Here is a 16,304-nt window from a genome sequence, read left to right as displayed (position 1 = left end):
ACTTACAGGCGTGCCCCACTCTGCATGCCTGTGTATGTGGTGCTGAGCACTAACCCCAGGGCCTGGTGCACACTAGGGAAACATGCTGCCTGCTCAGCTACAGTCTCTGCCCCACTATGACTTTGGTTTGAAGTCAAACTCAGGAATGGTGAAGCTTTGTGAGGAAGTAATATCAAAAGCTGAGGTCGACTGAAGACCAAGCCAAGTTGTGAATTGGGAGGAAGAATTCTTGGCAGGCGTTGCTCTGTGTTACTGTAGTGAATGAACATGGGGAAGACAAGAGAGAAGACAGCTCTGTGGCTCATGTCCAGGAAGTTTTCCGGTCTGGAGAGAAGATCAAACCAGCCACGGCATTCCCTTCAGCCCAAGTGTTATCCAGAGCCAGGCCTGACCCCTGACTCTTCCTTCAAGGCTGAGGGAGCAGAGTTCACTGAGGCAACTGCAGAAGGGCAGGTGGAAGCTGACTGAGCCCGCCACGAGGTGTAAGCCAGGACATATGGCTGTGACAAAGATGTGCAGGTGAAACATCAGGTGCGAGTGCTGAAGCCGCATCGAGTCATCAGAGGATCTGGAGCAGTAGTTCCCAACCTGTGGGTCGATACCCCATTGAGGGGCTGAATAATCCTTTAATAGATGTTTATATTACAATTTATAGCAGTTATGAAGTAGCAGCAAAAGTAATTTTATGGTTAGGGTCACCACAACATGAGGAATTATATTAAAAGGTTGCAGCATTAGGAAGGCTGAGAACCACTGGTCTAGAGAGTTCTGGTGGCAGGTGGCCCCAGCAGACATCAGACTTAGGGCACACATGAAGCATCCTTCTACTTGAAAATGTCATCTGGGACTTTCACAGCTGGAGAGGAGACACCAGCACTTGGGCAGCACAGGTGGCCTTTCCTGTTGAGTTCTGAGGCAGCTGGTAAGTTTAAGTGGACGCCACTTTGATCATCCCAGAATCCCAGGGCCCCTGAGAATGAATATGCTAAGTCCTTTCTGCCTGTGCTCTGTGAAGACAGCAAAGCTGGGTGTTTCCTGAGTGGACTGCGTGGACTGCGGAAATATTTTAAACTCACTGTTGAGACCCTGCTGTTCCCAGAAAAGACTTAAAATAGCACCAGCCTGTCCCCTTTGCTACTTATGAGGCTGAAGCAGGAGTGTCAGAGTTTCACAGTGAGTTCAAGGCCAGTGTAGACAAGTCAGTGACATAACATCTCAGAATGAAAATTCAAAAGAAGATCTGTGCTTGCTTAGCATGTGAGAAGCCCTAGGTTCAGTGCTTAGACTTGCAAAAACCAAGCGAAACTGCTTCTCATTGATGTGTGCTTGGCCACCCAGGAGACCGATGTGTCTGCTCACAAGACCGACATTCTGCTCAAGGGATAGGTAGTTCAGCTCAGGAGTGTCACCTGAGAAGTGTGTTTTGATGTCTGTAGCTGCTGCAGTGATTGTTGGGTCTGAACACCGTCCACTGGGGTCCCGGAGAAGTACATAGATGGCGGGAGTCTGAAAACAGTGGAGGCACTGTCTTGGTTAACTTAAGGGCTGACCGTGGAGGAAACTGTACGTGTGATGTGGACAGCAGAGAGCTAGAGGCAGAAGCTGTACTGAGGACGCCACTGTTGACGGCCACCTCAGTGTCATACTTTAAAGCCGAGGAGCTGACCCTGAATGCACAAAGCCAGCGAGTGGGTCCCTGAGAGCGACTGGCCTGGTGAAGATTCTGGGATCAGGTCTGTACCACCACGGGACAAGCAGATCACAGAAACTCGCTTGGCAGTGAATGCAGTGGCAGTTGGGGGTGTTGGGTCTACTCTTGAGGCTTAGGTTGTGAGGCTCTTTGATTAGCGGAAGGGCAGTTGCTCCTGCAAGTGTCATCGCTGGATCTTTGTTGTATTGTCTCTGGCATCTCCACCCTGGCCAGCAGCAAGCCCCCCATGTGGAAGCAAGATCTACCTGTAAGGTCAGAAGGCTTAGGCAAGGGTTAACAGCTTTTCAGAGCAGTGCCGGACTTTTGAGGCAGGGTCTTGGTGTGCAAGTGTTGGAGTAAGGGTGTGTGACAGATGGGCATCATGATGTCACACACGTGCTAGGACACTGCAGTGTGAGCAGTCTCTCATGAATGCCTCTGCTTACCCCCATACCTGCTTTATTATGGGGTTCCTAATAGGCACCCACTGGGTCTCTAATAGGCTGCCTAAGTCCAGGACAGCCTGTAGCAGACCTAGCACCCGTGGATTATCTGGAGAGGGCCTGTTCCCCAGACCATAGTTGGTGTCATCTGGTGGTAGAATTCATGCAAGACCTCTGTTTGTCTTCAAAGCAGTTACCTCATTTGAGTGCTGTGCCCTCAGGCCCCATGGCCCAGTCATTGCCCAGAGGCTCCACTCCTAATCCTTTCACCTAGGTGGGTAGAGTTTTCACACATGTATTTTTGGGTTCCACGGTATTCAGACCACAGCTTGGCAGTCAGTCTGACCAGTGAGCCACCTGTCTCAGTGGAGAGGTAGGGGCTTGGGGGCACAGAATGAGCCATGCCGATGTGATGTGTCAGGGGGCAGGGGGAGAGGGTTGCAAAAAAAAGCTGGCTTCATTCTGTAGGGAGGGGCTGGCCTTAGAGCTCGGTGCATAGGGTGCCCTCTGGTGGCCATAGGGAGATGCAACACAGTCTCAGAGGCTACCCTTTCTGGAGAGATGGGGCAAGAAAAAGGCAGTGGGTGTCTGAGGAAAACTTGGAGGTTGAGGAAGAGGAAGACGAGAGGACAGGAGGGAGGGCAGTGATGCCATTAAATCTGTAGGTGTTAGGCCAGGCCAGGCGGCACATATCTACCAGTATGCAGGAGCAAGGGGCAGGTGGATTGCTGGGACTTTCAGGGAAGCCAAGTAGGAGTAACCACTGCCATCATGTGAGCAGTGCTGTCGATCATGTGGTCCTCATCTGACAATTAAGGGGGGTGTGGGCACATTGTTACGGTGGCCGTCTCTGAGGGCCCGAGCTACCTGAAGAGCAGCTCTGCTCCATAGAACTCATGTTTTGAGTCCCTGCTTCCCTGGGTTCCAAACCTGGGGACTGTATTTGGACATTCTTTTCTCCTGACTCAGATACTGGCCATAGGTGATCAGCAGTATCATCACCTGCCCTGGGACAGCAGGGACAGCTTCTTGACAGAGCCTCTCTGGTCATCGCCCACCTCTCGCTGTGTCAGCACCCCATATAGTAGCCAGAATCCCCCTAGATGTGACTGGAATGTATTACACGGTGAGGCAGAGTGCACTCGCCTGCTCCCCTCTCCTGATTCACCGTGCACACTGGGTGTGTTCCTGCCCCTGGGGCTTCGTTGAGCATCTCCTCCTGTCTGAGCTCCTCTTCCCTAGACACCTGCAGGGTTTTGGGTTTTTTCCTCCAAGGACCTGGCTACCCGGGAGCAGACGGGGTCTGATAGTCAGGAGGCTGGGCTTTGCTTTCTTCAGGCTTCGAAGTGAATTAAAAGGCTCCTGCGGTCCATCCTGCAGACAGCTCAAACTAGCCCTGTGTTCTCCTGCCTCAGGGCTTCAGTTAGCATCCTGCATCACTGAGGGGAGACTCCTTGCTGAGAGTGCTCAAGGGGAAGACTACAAAGGGAGCCCAGCCTTTGTGCCCGGCTTTCCCAGTGGGCCCTTGGTCCGACTTTGACTCAGACTCTCCTGACTTTGCATCTGGCCTTTGGTCAGCCTCAGGGCTTCTGTCTTTCTTGTTGCTCTGCTCTGTCACTCCTGACCTCTGTCCCAGCTTCTCATCTGGGTTTCAGACCGGCATCTTCTCATCCGACCCTGTCTGTGTGCTGCATCCTACCCCTCATTTACTTATTTATCACCCTGCTGACTAGACCCCAGCCCCAGGACAGGCCCTGAGGGTGGGCCTTAGTGTGCTTGGCAAACAGCCCAGTGAGCTCCTGCTTCAGACATGAGTGTGTGTGTGAGCACGTGCCCATGCTTTGTCCCTGTAGGGATCCAACTTAACCTAATTGCCCGGTGTGCTGCCCGGCTTGTTCCGGCTTGTTCGGGTAATTCCACAGAGTAGTGTTTGTTATACTTCTGTGCTTGCCTGGCCCCGCCTGGCCCTTGCCTTTCCAGCTTCAGCCAGTAGGTGGTGCCATCGTCAGGAGAATGAACTCGATGGTGATGTACCGCCTCTTTAATCCTCCTTTACTCTGCGTAAATAGGCAATGTCGTGGGTGGAAGGGTTTGAGGCCCTGCAGAGGGAAGTGGGAAAGTCCAGGGTAAGAAAACACACCCCTCTCTAGAATCGTCCATTTCCTGCCCAGTCTTAGTTGCCTTGCTGAGGTCTGTCTTTGTATTGTCTGTGCTGTCAGAAGCTCCCAGCCTCTAGCCTGTTTTTGTGGGAATTACCTGGGAGAGGACTGAGCAATGCTCTTTCCAAAGATGTAGGTTCTAGGAGGGAGATGTGCTCCTGACTCCAGGGAGCAGGTGAGTTCTCAGCAAGTTGGGGAGCTGGGGAGGGCTGGGGAGGGTTAGGGAGGGAATGGTTCAGCAGGTGAGAGCACTTGCTGTGTAAACTTGAGGCCCTTAGTTTGGGTCCCCAGCACCCACATAAAGCTGAGCCTGCCCACATATGCCTCCAGTCCCAGTGCTGAGAGGAAATGCAGACAGTTTGCATGCTGGGGCTTGCTGGCAACCAGCCGAGTTGAAAACCAGTGAATGCCAGGTTTAGTGAGCTATCCTGGCTTGAGGTATAAAGTGGAAACCATGCTCTGCAGGACTTGGATACCGGAACCCTGACTAGGGGCAGCAAGGAAATGAAGAAAGGACAGATACACGTATAGGAAAAGCAGGATTGGGTGGGAAAGTGCTCGGTCTGATGGAAGGCACCTACTACTCCCCACCTCAGTATGCTTAGTAGGTATGGCACAGGGGGAGGGGTGAGCTAGTGTGTAGGAGGGCTTGTAAGTGAGCAGTGTCAGACATAAGCACTGGGAGTAGGAAGATGCTGCACACACAGATCTCTCTCACTCTGGTGGAGTTTGCCACCCTCGTGTGCCTCAGCTGACTTTGAAACTTTTGTGGGCTGAGGTGCTGAAGTCCTTGACACAGCTGATGCCAGGTCAACATGCTCTCTCCGGGCTCCCTCCGGTCCCTACACTGAAGACTGAGAGCAGACTCATGATGCCTTCCTCTGGCCTCCCACTGTGTGCACACATGCACATGACATATATGTTAGCACATGCATAAACCATACACACACACGGGGGCGACACAGCGGGCTGGGACTGATTTCCGCCTGCTCTGCAGCTGTGTCCAGCTGTCCTTCCATCTTGGCTCTTGTCCAAGGGCCGTGGTAAGGACTGGCTGAGAAGTGGCTTCAGCCTGCTCACATCCTCACTCACCAGCCTAGGGAGCCCAGGTGCCCATCCTAAGAACGCTGCTTGTTCTAGAAGAAGCTCACAAAGTCTAAGTGCTCGTATGGAGAGTGAGTGAGGGCCCACGGTGTCACTGCAGACACCAGATCGTCTTGCAATTTTATTAGCAAGAATGGAAGAGAAGCTAATTCAATAAAGGCATCCTGAGGTGCTTGTGGGCATGGGGGTCACTGCTGGCCTTTTAAAGGGTGTGAAGGTTACCACGACAGTATTGTTTATGCTACACCTCAGCTGAAATCAGTATGTGTCTAACACAGGATGGAGACTCCTATTCTGTCTGGCCACTGAGACAGTCGTCAGTGGGGCCCCAGGAATGGATGTAGGACACACAGCTCGTGTCAGCCTGTGTGGAGGGTTCGGCACACATTTATTTACTCATCTATTTAATGAGTCTTTTTGAGACCAGGTCTTGTTTTGTTCCCCAGGTAGACCTCAGACACAGGTATCTTGTGTAGCCCAGGCTTGCCCTAGAACCCTCCCCTCCACTCCTAGTGCTCCTGTCTTACTCAGTGCTGGGATTGCAGGTATGACACCAGGCCCTCCTTAATGGCCTTATGTTAAGAGACAATAATCTTTATCTAATAATCAGGCTTTTCAGCCATGAACTCAGAAGAAGGGCTTCACAAGGCTTGAGTCCTCTTGTGGATTTCTTTCTTTTTTAAAAAAATTTATTCCTTTATATTATGAGTACGCTGCTGCTGTCTTCAGACACACCAGAAGAGGGCATCAGATCCCATTACAGATAGTTGTGAGCCACCATGTGGTTGCTGGGAATTGAACTCACATCTTCTGGAAGAGCAGTCAGTGCTCTTAACCGATGAGCCATCTCTCCAGCCCCCACTTGTGTCTTTATCTCGAACTTACAGTCTAAATATCTGAGAGAGGAGGTTGTATTGTTTACAGCTCACCTGGCTTATTTTTGTTTCAGCAGCCCTAACAGACTAAGAACCAACCTATAGGACAGTCCAGATTGGACCAGGACTCAGCCTGTAGGACTGTCCAAATAAGGCCAAGATTCAGCCTGTAGGACAGTCCAGATTAAACTGAAGGGGTGGGTTCTGGGGAGAAAGGCAGTTAGTCGCTGCTTGCATCTACCGTCTGGGCCTCCCTGGGAGCTTGATGCTGTATACCCAGGGCTCCCAGGTGAATCGGACAAACTGACCGGAGCTACCCCTGGTGCCAGATGGTCTTTTAACAACTTTGAAATATGAATTATGAGACTGGGTCATCTTTTTAAAAGATCAGAGAGTGTGTGTGTGTGTGGGGGGACAGAGACACAAAGACAGAGAGACACTACTAGTGTCTAGTGCCCTTGGATGCTGCTTCCCTAGGTGACCTCTCCTGTCCCCATGCTCTCCGTGACTAGTCCCTCTGGTGGGTAACATAGCAACAACAGGCAGAGCACTTTTCATTGTTGAGGAAGGTGAGACTGTGAAGATGTATTGGGAAGTGCATAGCCACCTAAGACTAAAGCAGGGAGGGAGAGAGACAAGGCAGCCAAGCCCCTGACCCTGGCCAGGTGGCTCATTGCTTCTCTTGGGAAGGGAGTGAGGCCACCCCCTTTCCACCTCTGTGTGCGTTTTCAGTGTTCCTAGTGAAGCAGCAGTGCACGTTGATTATAGAAAAATAAGAACGGGGGGTTGGGGATTTAGCTGGCGGTAGAGCCCTTGCCTAGCAAGCGCAAGGCCCTGGGTTCGGGCCCCAGCTCCGAGAAAGAAAAAAAAAAAAAAAAAAAGAACGGACTGGTAAGCATATGGCCACAACAGCGCTGAGTCTCTGGTGTTTCTCCACGATTAGGCTAGTGCTGTCAGTCAGTCCCGTTATTCCACTGTGAGGAACAGAGCAGAGGTTTTGAGGGAGCATCTGTCATAGGGACTTGCTGGGCTAGATTGGGCTGATGGCTTCCTCTGATCTTTGCAGGAGCGCTGTGTGGCTGCCCTGGCCCGGGTGGAGCGCACTGACTTCCTGTCGCCCATGTGCATCGGTGAGGTGGCTCACGTCAGTGCAGAGATCACCTATACTTCCAAGCACTCTGTGGAGGTCCAGGTCCACGTGATGTCAGAGAACATCCTCACAGGTAAGGACCACAATACAGTGTCCTGGTTCGCTTTCTGCTGCTGTGGTGAAAAATGAACCAAAACTGACTTGGGAAGAAAGACTTTGTTTTGGCTGAGAAGCTACAGCTGTCACTGGGGACACCATCCTGAAGCAGAGCTGTGGAGGAATGCTGTTACAGGTTCCCTGCCTCTGGTGTGCTCAGCTCCCTTTCTCACACAGCCCAGGCCAGCTGCCTACGGATGGTGCCCTCCTGCATCAATCTACAGTTAAGAAAAGTCTTCAAGACATGGTCACAGGCCAGTCTGATCTCAGCAGTCCTTTAGTTGAGGTTTTTCTCTTCCTGGGTGACTCTAGGTTTGCATCAAATTGGCGGTCAAAGCTGACTGTAGCCCACAACTTGCTCATACATGGAGGGTTGGCCTTGCCCAGGGGCTGGCTTCCTCTTTGTATGACGTCTTTGGTCTTCATGCACCCTGGGGCGGAGTTCACTGCCCATGTTTCTGCAGTTTGCACATGGAGCTCTGGTGGTTAAAAAGCACACCTGAGCCCTCTCCAGCCAGAACAGGATTCCCAGCCTGCTCCCTCTCCTCCTTGAGACCACTTAGTCAGTTGTTGCCATCCCTGCCTCTGTATCCACGTGCTATTCTAACCATGACTTGTATGGCTTTGCAGAGGCTCCTGGACAAATCTGCCCCTGTCCATCTAGAACCAGGTTGGGTGAGCCTTCGCCTTTGGCTCATCTGAACCTTTTCCTTGGCTGTGGTAACCATAGAAACCCTTCTCCTCTCTCCCATTGGCACCACAGGAGTGTGGAGCTCCTGCTCATGAAGTGCTTATGTCTCTTTTATAACCTGGCTGCTGGCTTCGAGGACAGCCCTTCTGCCCGACTCTGCCTGTGGTCCTACATGCCTGGAGGCCAGGCTGCTTTGTTCTTCCTCCTTCCCCAGGTCCGACCTCTGCAGTGGTGACCTGGTAGAGTGATGGCTGAGGGCTGTCTAAGGGGCTCAGGTCTTCTTGGGAATGGCTAAGAACACAGCTACCCATCTGGAACATTCCAATGACTTCAGCAGGGATGGATTAAAATGGGATGTGTGAGCCCAGCCACTATGTACTGGGAGCCTGAGAGGCCTCTGCTCTTGCTCCTCAGGCCCTTTGGCATTAGAGTGTCCCAAAGGCCATGGCACAAAAAGGGACAGCTGTGTACTACTAGGGAAGAGAGGCCAGTGTAGGGAGGAGTTGCTGTCTGTTCTCTGGGCCTTCCTCTGCTGGGTCTAACTGAGGTGGTGATCACCCCTGAGCACCCCTTTGGTTTTCGGTCTTTATGCTTGTTTGAAACCAGCCTGTAGATCTTTTCACTGTGGGAGCCTTCAGCTTCAGAAACTGTACAGGGCCTGCCTTAAGAATGGATTCCCAAGGGTTTATAGATGGCTCAGTGCTCAAAGCACAGGCTACTCTTAACAGAGGACCTGGGTTTGATTCCTAGAATGCACATGGTGGTTCCAGGACATCTGATGCCCTCTTCTGGTCTCCAAGGGCACCAGATGTACACACAGTATGCATACATACATTCATACATACATACACACACAGAGAGACATACACACACACACACAGAGACATATATACATACACACACACATATATATTCACTTACACACACACACACTAAATTAAATGAAAGGAAAGTACACTCCTGGTTAATCTGCAACAACCAAAGCCTCAGCCCTCAGGAGCCAAGGACCAGAGGGCACTGCCGTGTGTGAGTCAGGAGGGAGGCAGTGCAAAACAGTGCTCTGGAGTTTTTAGGACTGTGAGGATCCTCTGTCCCACAGCAGAGAAGCCCAGCCCACAGGTCATGGGTGCCAGGGCTGGTGATCTGCCATAGGTCATAGACCGCCTGGCATCCCTTGTCACTCACTGATGTGTGAACAGCTGGGGAGTCAGTGAAAGAATGGCGTGGCCATCTGGGAGAGCTTGGGTTCCAGGCTGTAGGACGGTTTGACCAAACCTCACACTCTCACATTCGTTTAAGAGAGCCTTACTCAGAGGACAGAAGAGCGTATCGATTCCCCAGAGCTGGAACTCTAGATGGTTGTGGGCTGCCTGACGTGGGTCCTGGGTCCTCTGCCAGAGCAGGAAAGCTCTCAGCAGTGAGCAGGGGCACTGGTGGTGGCTACACCTTGGGTCTGGCACTCAGGAGGAGGCAGAGGCAGGTGCTGTCTCTGAGTGTGGGGTCAGCCTGGTCTACAGAGTGAGTTTGTGGCTTGTTAGAGTTACAAAGGGGGAACATGTCTGGGGAGATGGTTTAGAAGTTGAGAGCACTAATAGCTTTTCCATAGAATCTGGGCTCAATTCCCAGCAACTACATGTAGGCTCATTACCACCTCTAAGTCCAGTTCTAGGGGATTCGATGCCTTCCTCTAGCCTCTGTGAGCACCAAACATGCATGTGTTGCACAGACATAAATACACAGAATACTAATACACATACAATAAATTGTCTTAAGTAATAAAAATAATTCTTAAGAAAAAATGCCTCAAGCAGCAGCCTAGCCTTTTGCCCTCACTCCATAGTGACCCTTTCCCTAGAGTTTTCCCTTCTTCCCTGAGGGTGGACACAGAGGGAGCACTGCCAAAGCGGTGGAGGGACCAGGCTTGAGGGGCAGAGGCAGTGCTGACCCTGTGCTCAGGACAAGGATGGGTAGTGTCCACTCATAGTGTTCAGAGGAGGCCGGGCTTTGCAGCTTTTCTCAATGGAGCCTGGCTGTTGCCTCAGATCCTCCTGCTGCTTCTTCCTGTACCACAGATGGGGACAGTCTGTTTTCAGAGCAGGAAGGAATTAGAGTCTTTCTATGTCTTTCCACTGTTGTAGAGTGGGCTCTAGTACTCCAGGGTCCTCACTGCCATTTCCCAGCCCATCCGTCCACTGGAAGGGGAGCCTGTGGTGCCTGCCTTCTGGCCATCTGATCCCACAGCACTGACCACATGCCCTGTCTGAGCGGATGAGTTCTGGGACACTGAAGCTAGAGGAGCTAGGTGCACACCAGGGCTGCAGCCCATGGGTAGGCTGAACGTGCTAGTAGTTCACCCAGGAGCACCCTCTCTCTGGGCTGAGCCATAATCCAGAGTCAGGTGTGTGAGCATAAACCTGGCCCAGCACCCTTAAACCTTTGCTGCACACGCATCCCTGGTACCTCAGAGTACTAAGCCAGGGGATGTCATTGCTGCTCTGGGGCACAGCAGGGAGCTGGTGAGGTTTGAAGAAGATTGTGAAGCAGCAGTCCCAACAATGGTCCCACTGAAGGGTGGAGATTGCACAATTAGTGGTTTGCCTCATTTTGCTTAGTGCTGTTCATTTAGGTTTAGCAGGCCACTTGGGTTTCCATGGAAACCAGCTCTTCATGCTGGCTCTGAGTCCAACAGGAAATCTTTATTCCCAAAAGCAGGTTGTCAGATTCACTCAGTCAAAGCCTGGGAAAATGTTTTCCCACAGTGTCTGCCCGTGGGTTTCGGTGCCACGTGCCTGGGTGGGGCTGTGAGGCCTGCCAGATTGGCATAGGAGAGCCCTGCAGGCTGTCTTTTAATGACCTCCTTGTGGGAGGCTTGACTGGGAGCCTGCGGCTGTGCTTGTTGTAACCTTAGGGAAGCCAGCCCCAGGTCTCTACCAGGAAGGTACTCTAGAGGTAATGATGGGAGTTTCTTCTCCAGGGTGGCAGCACCCACCTCTGCTGCTCTGCCTCTTGGCTGCTCTGCCCTGGGGAGGCTTCGATGTTGTCAAAGCCACTTTTCAAAGGTGTACTCACACATCTTCTGAAGTGACTGGAACTGGAGAGCCCTGAGTGTGTACTTAAGACATCACCAAGTTGCTTCAAAGCTCTTGACTTCCCTGGGATTCTGGCTTCTCTTGGATAAGCAGGGTCATGAACCAGTGGACTGTGACACCAGAGGCCATGAGTTCTCAACCCAGAAAGGCTCTCCTCCTTGGGGTTTCATTCTTCTCCATGTCTGGACTCAGTGCCACAAGTGAGTCTGAGCCCATTGCCTTCATGTGGAAGAAGCTCGGTTGGGGCTTTTATGTCACCTCCTGGACTTGAGGGGGAGAGGATGAGGAGAGGAGACTGGCCTGTGCCTGTCCACACTGGGCCTGAGGAGCTGACACTTCAGGGCCTACTCTGTTCTGCCATCTCCACAGTTGATGAGTCCTGGTTGCGTGCAGCCCACAGGCTGCCTCCCAGTGGGAATTCTTGCAGCATTTGGTCTTCTGGAAGATTCATTCTAGTTTGAGCTGAGGGTGTCAAGTCTTCATGAGGCAACGGCAGCATCTGCTGTTAGGGACTTGGGCCTGTTAGTGGCTTGGCCTGGCCTCATCAGCCCTCTTGCATCTAATAGGTCCATAGCCAAACCCTGTTTCTGTGATGCCAGGTTCTGGCTGAGTCAGTCAGAACCTGTAGTCTGAAGTCTTCCCAGTAGCCTCTGTGAGGGGAGAGCTATCACGGATGGATGGAGCATTGGGATGGGGGTGAGATGTCCTGAGCCTGCACAGCCCCTCTGCACACATGGGAGTCTGGTCCCAGGCCTCCAAGATGACAATATCCTCAGGCCGGGAGGCTGATAGGACCTTGGGATTGGGAACTAGAAGTAGCAGCTTCAGCCCTGGCATGCTCAGTCTGGTAGCAGCACCTGCCAGTGTAGCCAAAGGGAGGCATCAGTCACTTAAGTGATTTCTTTTCTTCTCTTAAGGTACCAAAAAGCTGACCAATAAGGCCACCTTGTGGTATGTGCCCCTGTCATTGAAGAATGTGGACAAGGTCCTTGAGGTGCCTCCTATTGTGGTAAGATGACCCCTCACTTGTCTCTTGGGGCAAATGCAGGAGCTGGGTCCCTGAGTGGGGGAGGCCCATTTAGCCACAGGAGCAGCCTAGAGGATCATCTTGTTGGGTAAACTGCAGTACTCAGGACCTGAGGCCACACTGGTCTTGCAGGGACTGTAACTGGTGGGCTGCGATTGCCAGTGGCCTACTTCCCACACCCTGTGTTGTACTTGTACAGCGCAGACAAAGCTGATGACAGACTCGTGAGTGCTGTGGCCCTCTGAGAGCTCGATAGGCTAGACCAGGAAGCCACCCCCAAAGTCCTGGGTAGCAGGATTGTACCTCAGCCATCGGAATGCCCGTGTGAGGACTTGGTCTTTTTTTTTTTGGTTCTTTTTTTCGGAGCTGGGGACCGAACCCAGGGCCTTGCGCTTCCTAGGCAAGCGCTCTACCACTGAGCTAAATCCCCAACCCCGAGGACTTGGTCTTAAGTGGCCCTGCTTGCTCCTCTGCTGGTATTGGCCTCCTATCTGTCTAGTATGAACAGAATCTTGGTAGGAGGAGAAGAGTCTGTGGTGTTTGTCTCTAGGGTTAGGATGGGTTCCACTACCAGCAGGCTGCCTAGGACAGTATTATGTGACAAAATTTCTGTTGGTGAGGTATAACACACACATATACATGACCCAGATAGGGCGTCCACAACAGACCAAAGTTTGGATACCACCCAAGTCCAACTTGGTAAATCAGTGAATTTTATTGGGGTTACTTACAAGAGCAGAAATGACTTAGACAGCTGCATCACCAATGCCCATCCCAGCATGGGTGACAGCTCACAGAAGCTGGGGACCTGGAGCCTGTACAGCCTATAGCTCACAGCTCTCAACAGACTGGAGAATGTCATTTCCAAGTGACTGGCTCGGTCTGTTAAAACCTCTTCCAGGCAGCAGGTCTGGTTTCAGAGTCTCTGAGGGTCTTCTTTGCAGTTGTTCTGCTCTCAGAGGCATTTTCAAAGTTCAGCCTTTCCTGGGTCTGCTCTTCTGAGGACAACACTTGGTGTTTATTGCTGGTCTGTCAGGAAGAGGGCCTAGTGAATCTAGTCAGTTTCAGGGATTTCCTGAAGCTACTGTGAGATGTTAACCTTGTTTAAAGAACTTCCCCATAGGATGGTATATTTCAATATTCAAGGAAACTTGCACAATAGGCGGGCCTTGTATATGTCTTGTTAGAGACTTTTTCCTCCCAAGTGTGTTGGCTGCTTTTGTGTACCAGGAAAGTGTTGGCAGGGTAGGGGAAGGGGGTGTTGCCCATGGTGAGGATATATGTAGAATGTGCCTTTAGGAAAAACTGAGAGCTTGATTGTCAGGGTAGGCCTGCTCTCTTCTTGTAGACCTACCAGAGAAGGACAGTGCTGACACCTACAGCCCTTGTTCCTTTTGTGAAATGTGTGTGTGTGTGTGTGTGTGTGTGTGTGTGTGTGTGTGTGTGTGTGTGTGAGAGAGAGAGAGAGAGAGAGAGAGAGAGAGAGAGAGAGAGAGAGCCCCACAGTAAGAGACTGTTCTCTCCATCCTTTCCAATGACTTTGGGTCACCTGGGCCAAGGGGGACTTACTCCTTGTCCTTACTCGGTTGTCCCCAAAGCTGGCTTTCTGCCATCTCTCCCATCACTGCTCAGTGGCCAGCTGGGCTTGGATACATCTGTGATTTGATTTACACTTTCCCCTGCTGTGTAGCCCAAGCTGGCTTTGCAGTCACCATCTTCCTGTCTAAGCCAGCCCCTCACCCCCTGTGCTGGAATCACAGGTGTGAGCTATACAACCCAGCTACTGTTGTATCTTTTATTATTGCTCTGTAGCTAGTTAGGGTGCTTTGGACCGGAAGACTTGAGGCAGGGTCTCACACAGTCCAGACTGACCTTTAGAGATTGTTATGTGGCTCAGGATGACTTGAACTTCTGATCATCCTGCCTTACACCTTCCAAGTACTGGGATAAGACCTTGGTGGCTGTAGGAATGTAATCTAATTGTTTTTAGCAAGGCAGAGGGGATGGGGGGAAGGGAAGGCCTGCAGAGCCCTGTTTGCCATGCTTGGGCTGGCTAGAGTCCCTTCACTCTGCTGTGCTGCGTGGTGCTGGTGCTGTTATGCTAAACCAGCGCTTCTCCACCTATGGATTACAACCCCTTTGGGGTCCAATGACCCTTTCACAGGGGTGGCCTAAGACTACCAGAAAACACAGGTACTCACATTGTGATTCACCACAGTAGCAAAATTACAGTTATAAAGTAGCAACAATAATTTTATAGTTGGGGTCATTACAACATGAGGAACTGTATGGTTTATATTAAATTAAATTACATTATATTATATTATGTATATTATATTATATAAGGGTGTCAACGTTACACAGGTTGAGAACCATTGTGCTGAGCAACTCTCTCCCTGTGAGTAAAGTAGACACAGCTTAGGGCTAGGTATTGAGGCAGGTGGTCCACAGTCCTGGCTGTGTTAGTGTCCTGAGACTGCTGTCATGAAATGTTAATAGTTTTGAGTGATTTAAAAACTAAAGACCAGGTGCTGGAGAGATGGCTCAGAGGTTAAGATCACTGACTGCTCTTCCAGAGGTCCTGAGTTCAATTCCCAGCAACCACATGGTGGCTCACAACCATCTGTAATGGGATCCGATGTACTCTTCTGGTGTGTCTGAAGACAGCTGCAGTGTCCTCACATACATAAAATAAATAAATCTTAAAAAAAAAAAACAACAAAAAAGACCTAAAGACCAGTCATGGTGGTGCGCACCTTTAATTTCAGTACTTGAGAGGCAGAGGCAGGAGGATCTCTGTGAATTTGAAGCCAGCCTGGGCCTCATATAGAGTTCTAGGACAGCCAGGGCTACATAAAGAGACCCTGGCTTAAAATTAAATTAAAGTTGAAAACTACAGAAAATGATTTTTTTCAGTCCCGAATGTCAGGCCCCAAGTTCAGGTAAGACCAGGGCCTGTGTCCTCTGGGCTCCAGGGAAGTCCCCGTGTCCTGCTTTAGCTCCTGGTGCTGCAGGTGTCCTGGCCTACAGGAAGTTACCAGTCTCTGCCTGCCTCCCCTGTCTTACCTTCCCTTGACTGTGCCTTTGTGTGGATTTAGAGAGACACCAGTTGTAGGACTCAGGGTATCCCCACCTATTAACCCCAGTCAGCCTCAGTTTGCCACTGCATTTGCAAAATCCACTTCCAGAAATATCCCCATTCTGAGGTTCCAAGGACATCTTTGGATGAACCCTATTCGATCCTGGGCTCCTCAGGCCAGCACCCTAACCGCCTTATCACACACACCCCCCCGCACCCCTCCCCCATCTCCTTCCTACCTCCTGTTCCTTGTGGTGCTACTCCTCTGGTTTGGGTGCTGAGTGGGCTCAGAGCTCATGGTGGGTAACTGCATGACAAGAGTGCATGTGTGTGTTTACCTGGTCCTTGGAGTTCTCAGCCAGGGCTCACGGGAACACCCCATGCAGAAGTCCATGTTCTTAGGAGTCTATAGCTGGTGGTTGTGGCGCCCTGAGTGGTACCCTTCAGAGACTTCTAGTCTGGGCACAAGGATGCCCACCGCCTTTTCATGTGTCCTGAAGTCTGGAGCCACTCCAACTCTGACCAGTCTCCTGGCGATCCAGAACGTCCTCACCACAGGCACAGGCACAGGCACAGGCACAGGCACAGGCACAGGCACAGGCACAGGCACAGGCACTGGCACAGGCACGCTGCCCGCCTTAGCCCACTCCTCTTGTGCAGTCACGGTGACCAGCATGTGCTTAGGAGTCCTGCAGCCTTTGTGTGCTGTGTGTGTTGGTGATACCTGAGCACGCGCTGGCCTTCATGGAGGAGTGTGATAAAGCAACGAGCAGCTAAGGCTGAGGGGCTGAGGAAGGACAGCACATGACACATGCTCCTTACCACAGACACCAACTGTGATGCCACTCATACCTTTCAGAGAGAAACGTTATTCAAGAAAGTGTTTGGTTACACACGCACG

The 16,304-nt window shown here is 51.4% G+C and overlaps 1 protein-coding gene across 3 annotated transcripts in view; it reads left to right on the top strand.

The window, feature by feature from the left end:
• Acot7 (acyl-CoA thioesterase 7) overlaps positions 1-16,304 on the top strand; it is a 91,091-nt gene that overhangs the window by 31,144 nt on the left and 43,643 nt on the right. For all 3 annotated transcript variants that reach the window (XM_032893935.1, XM_032893927.1, XM_032893943.1), the window contains exons 3-4: positions 7,338-7,494; positions 12,215-12,306. In XM_032893935.1, the coding sequence (XP_032749826.1) occupies positions 7,338-7,494; positions 12,215-12,306 (249 nt within the window). The remainder of the gene's footprint in view (positions 1-7,337; positions 7,495-12,214; positions 12,307-16,304) is intronic.

Source organism: Rattus rattus, chromosome 1, assembly GCF_011064425.1.
Source record: "Rattus rattus isolate New Zealand chromosome 1, Rrattus_CSIRO_v1, whole genome shotgun sequence".
Classification (NCBI taxonomy): Eukaryota; Metazoa; Chordata; class Mammalia; order Rodentia; family Muridae; genus Rattus; species Rattus rattus.
The sequence above is the reverse complement of the archived record's forward strand: the minus strand, read 5'-3'. Positions and strand labels throughout refer to the sequence as shown.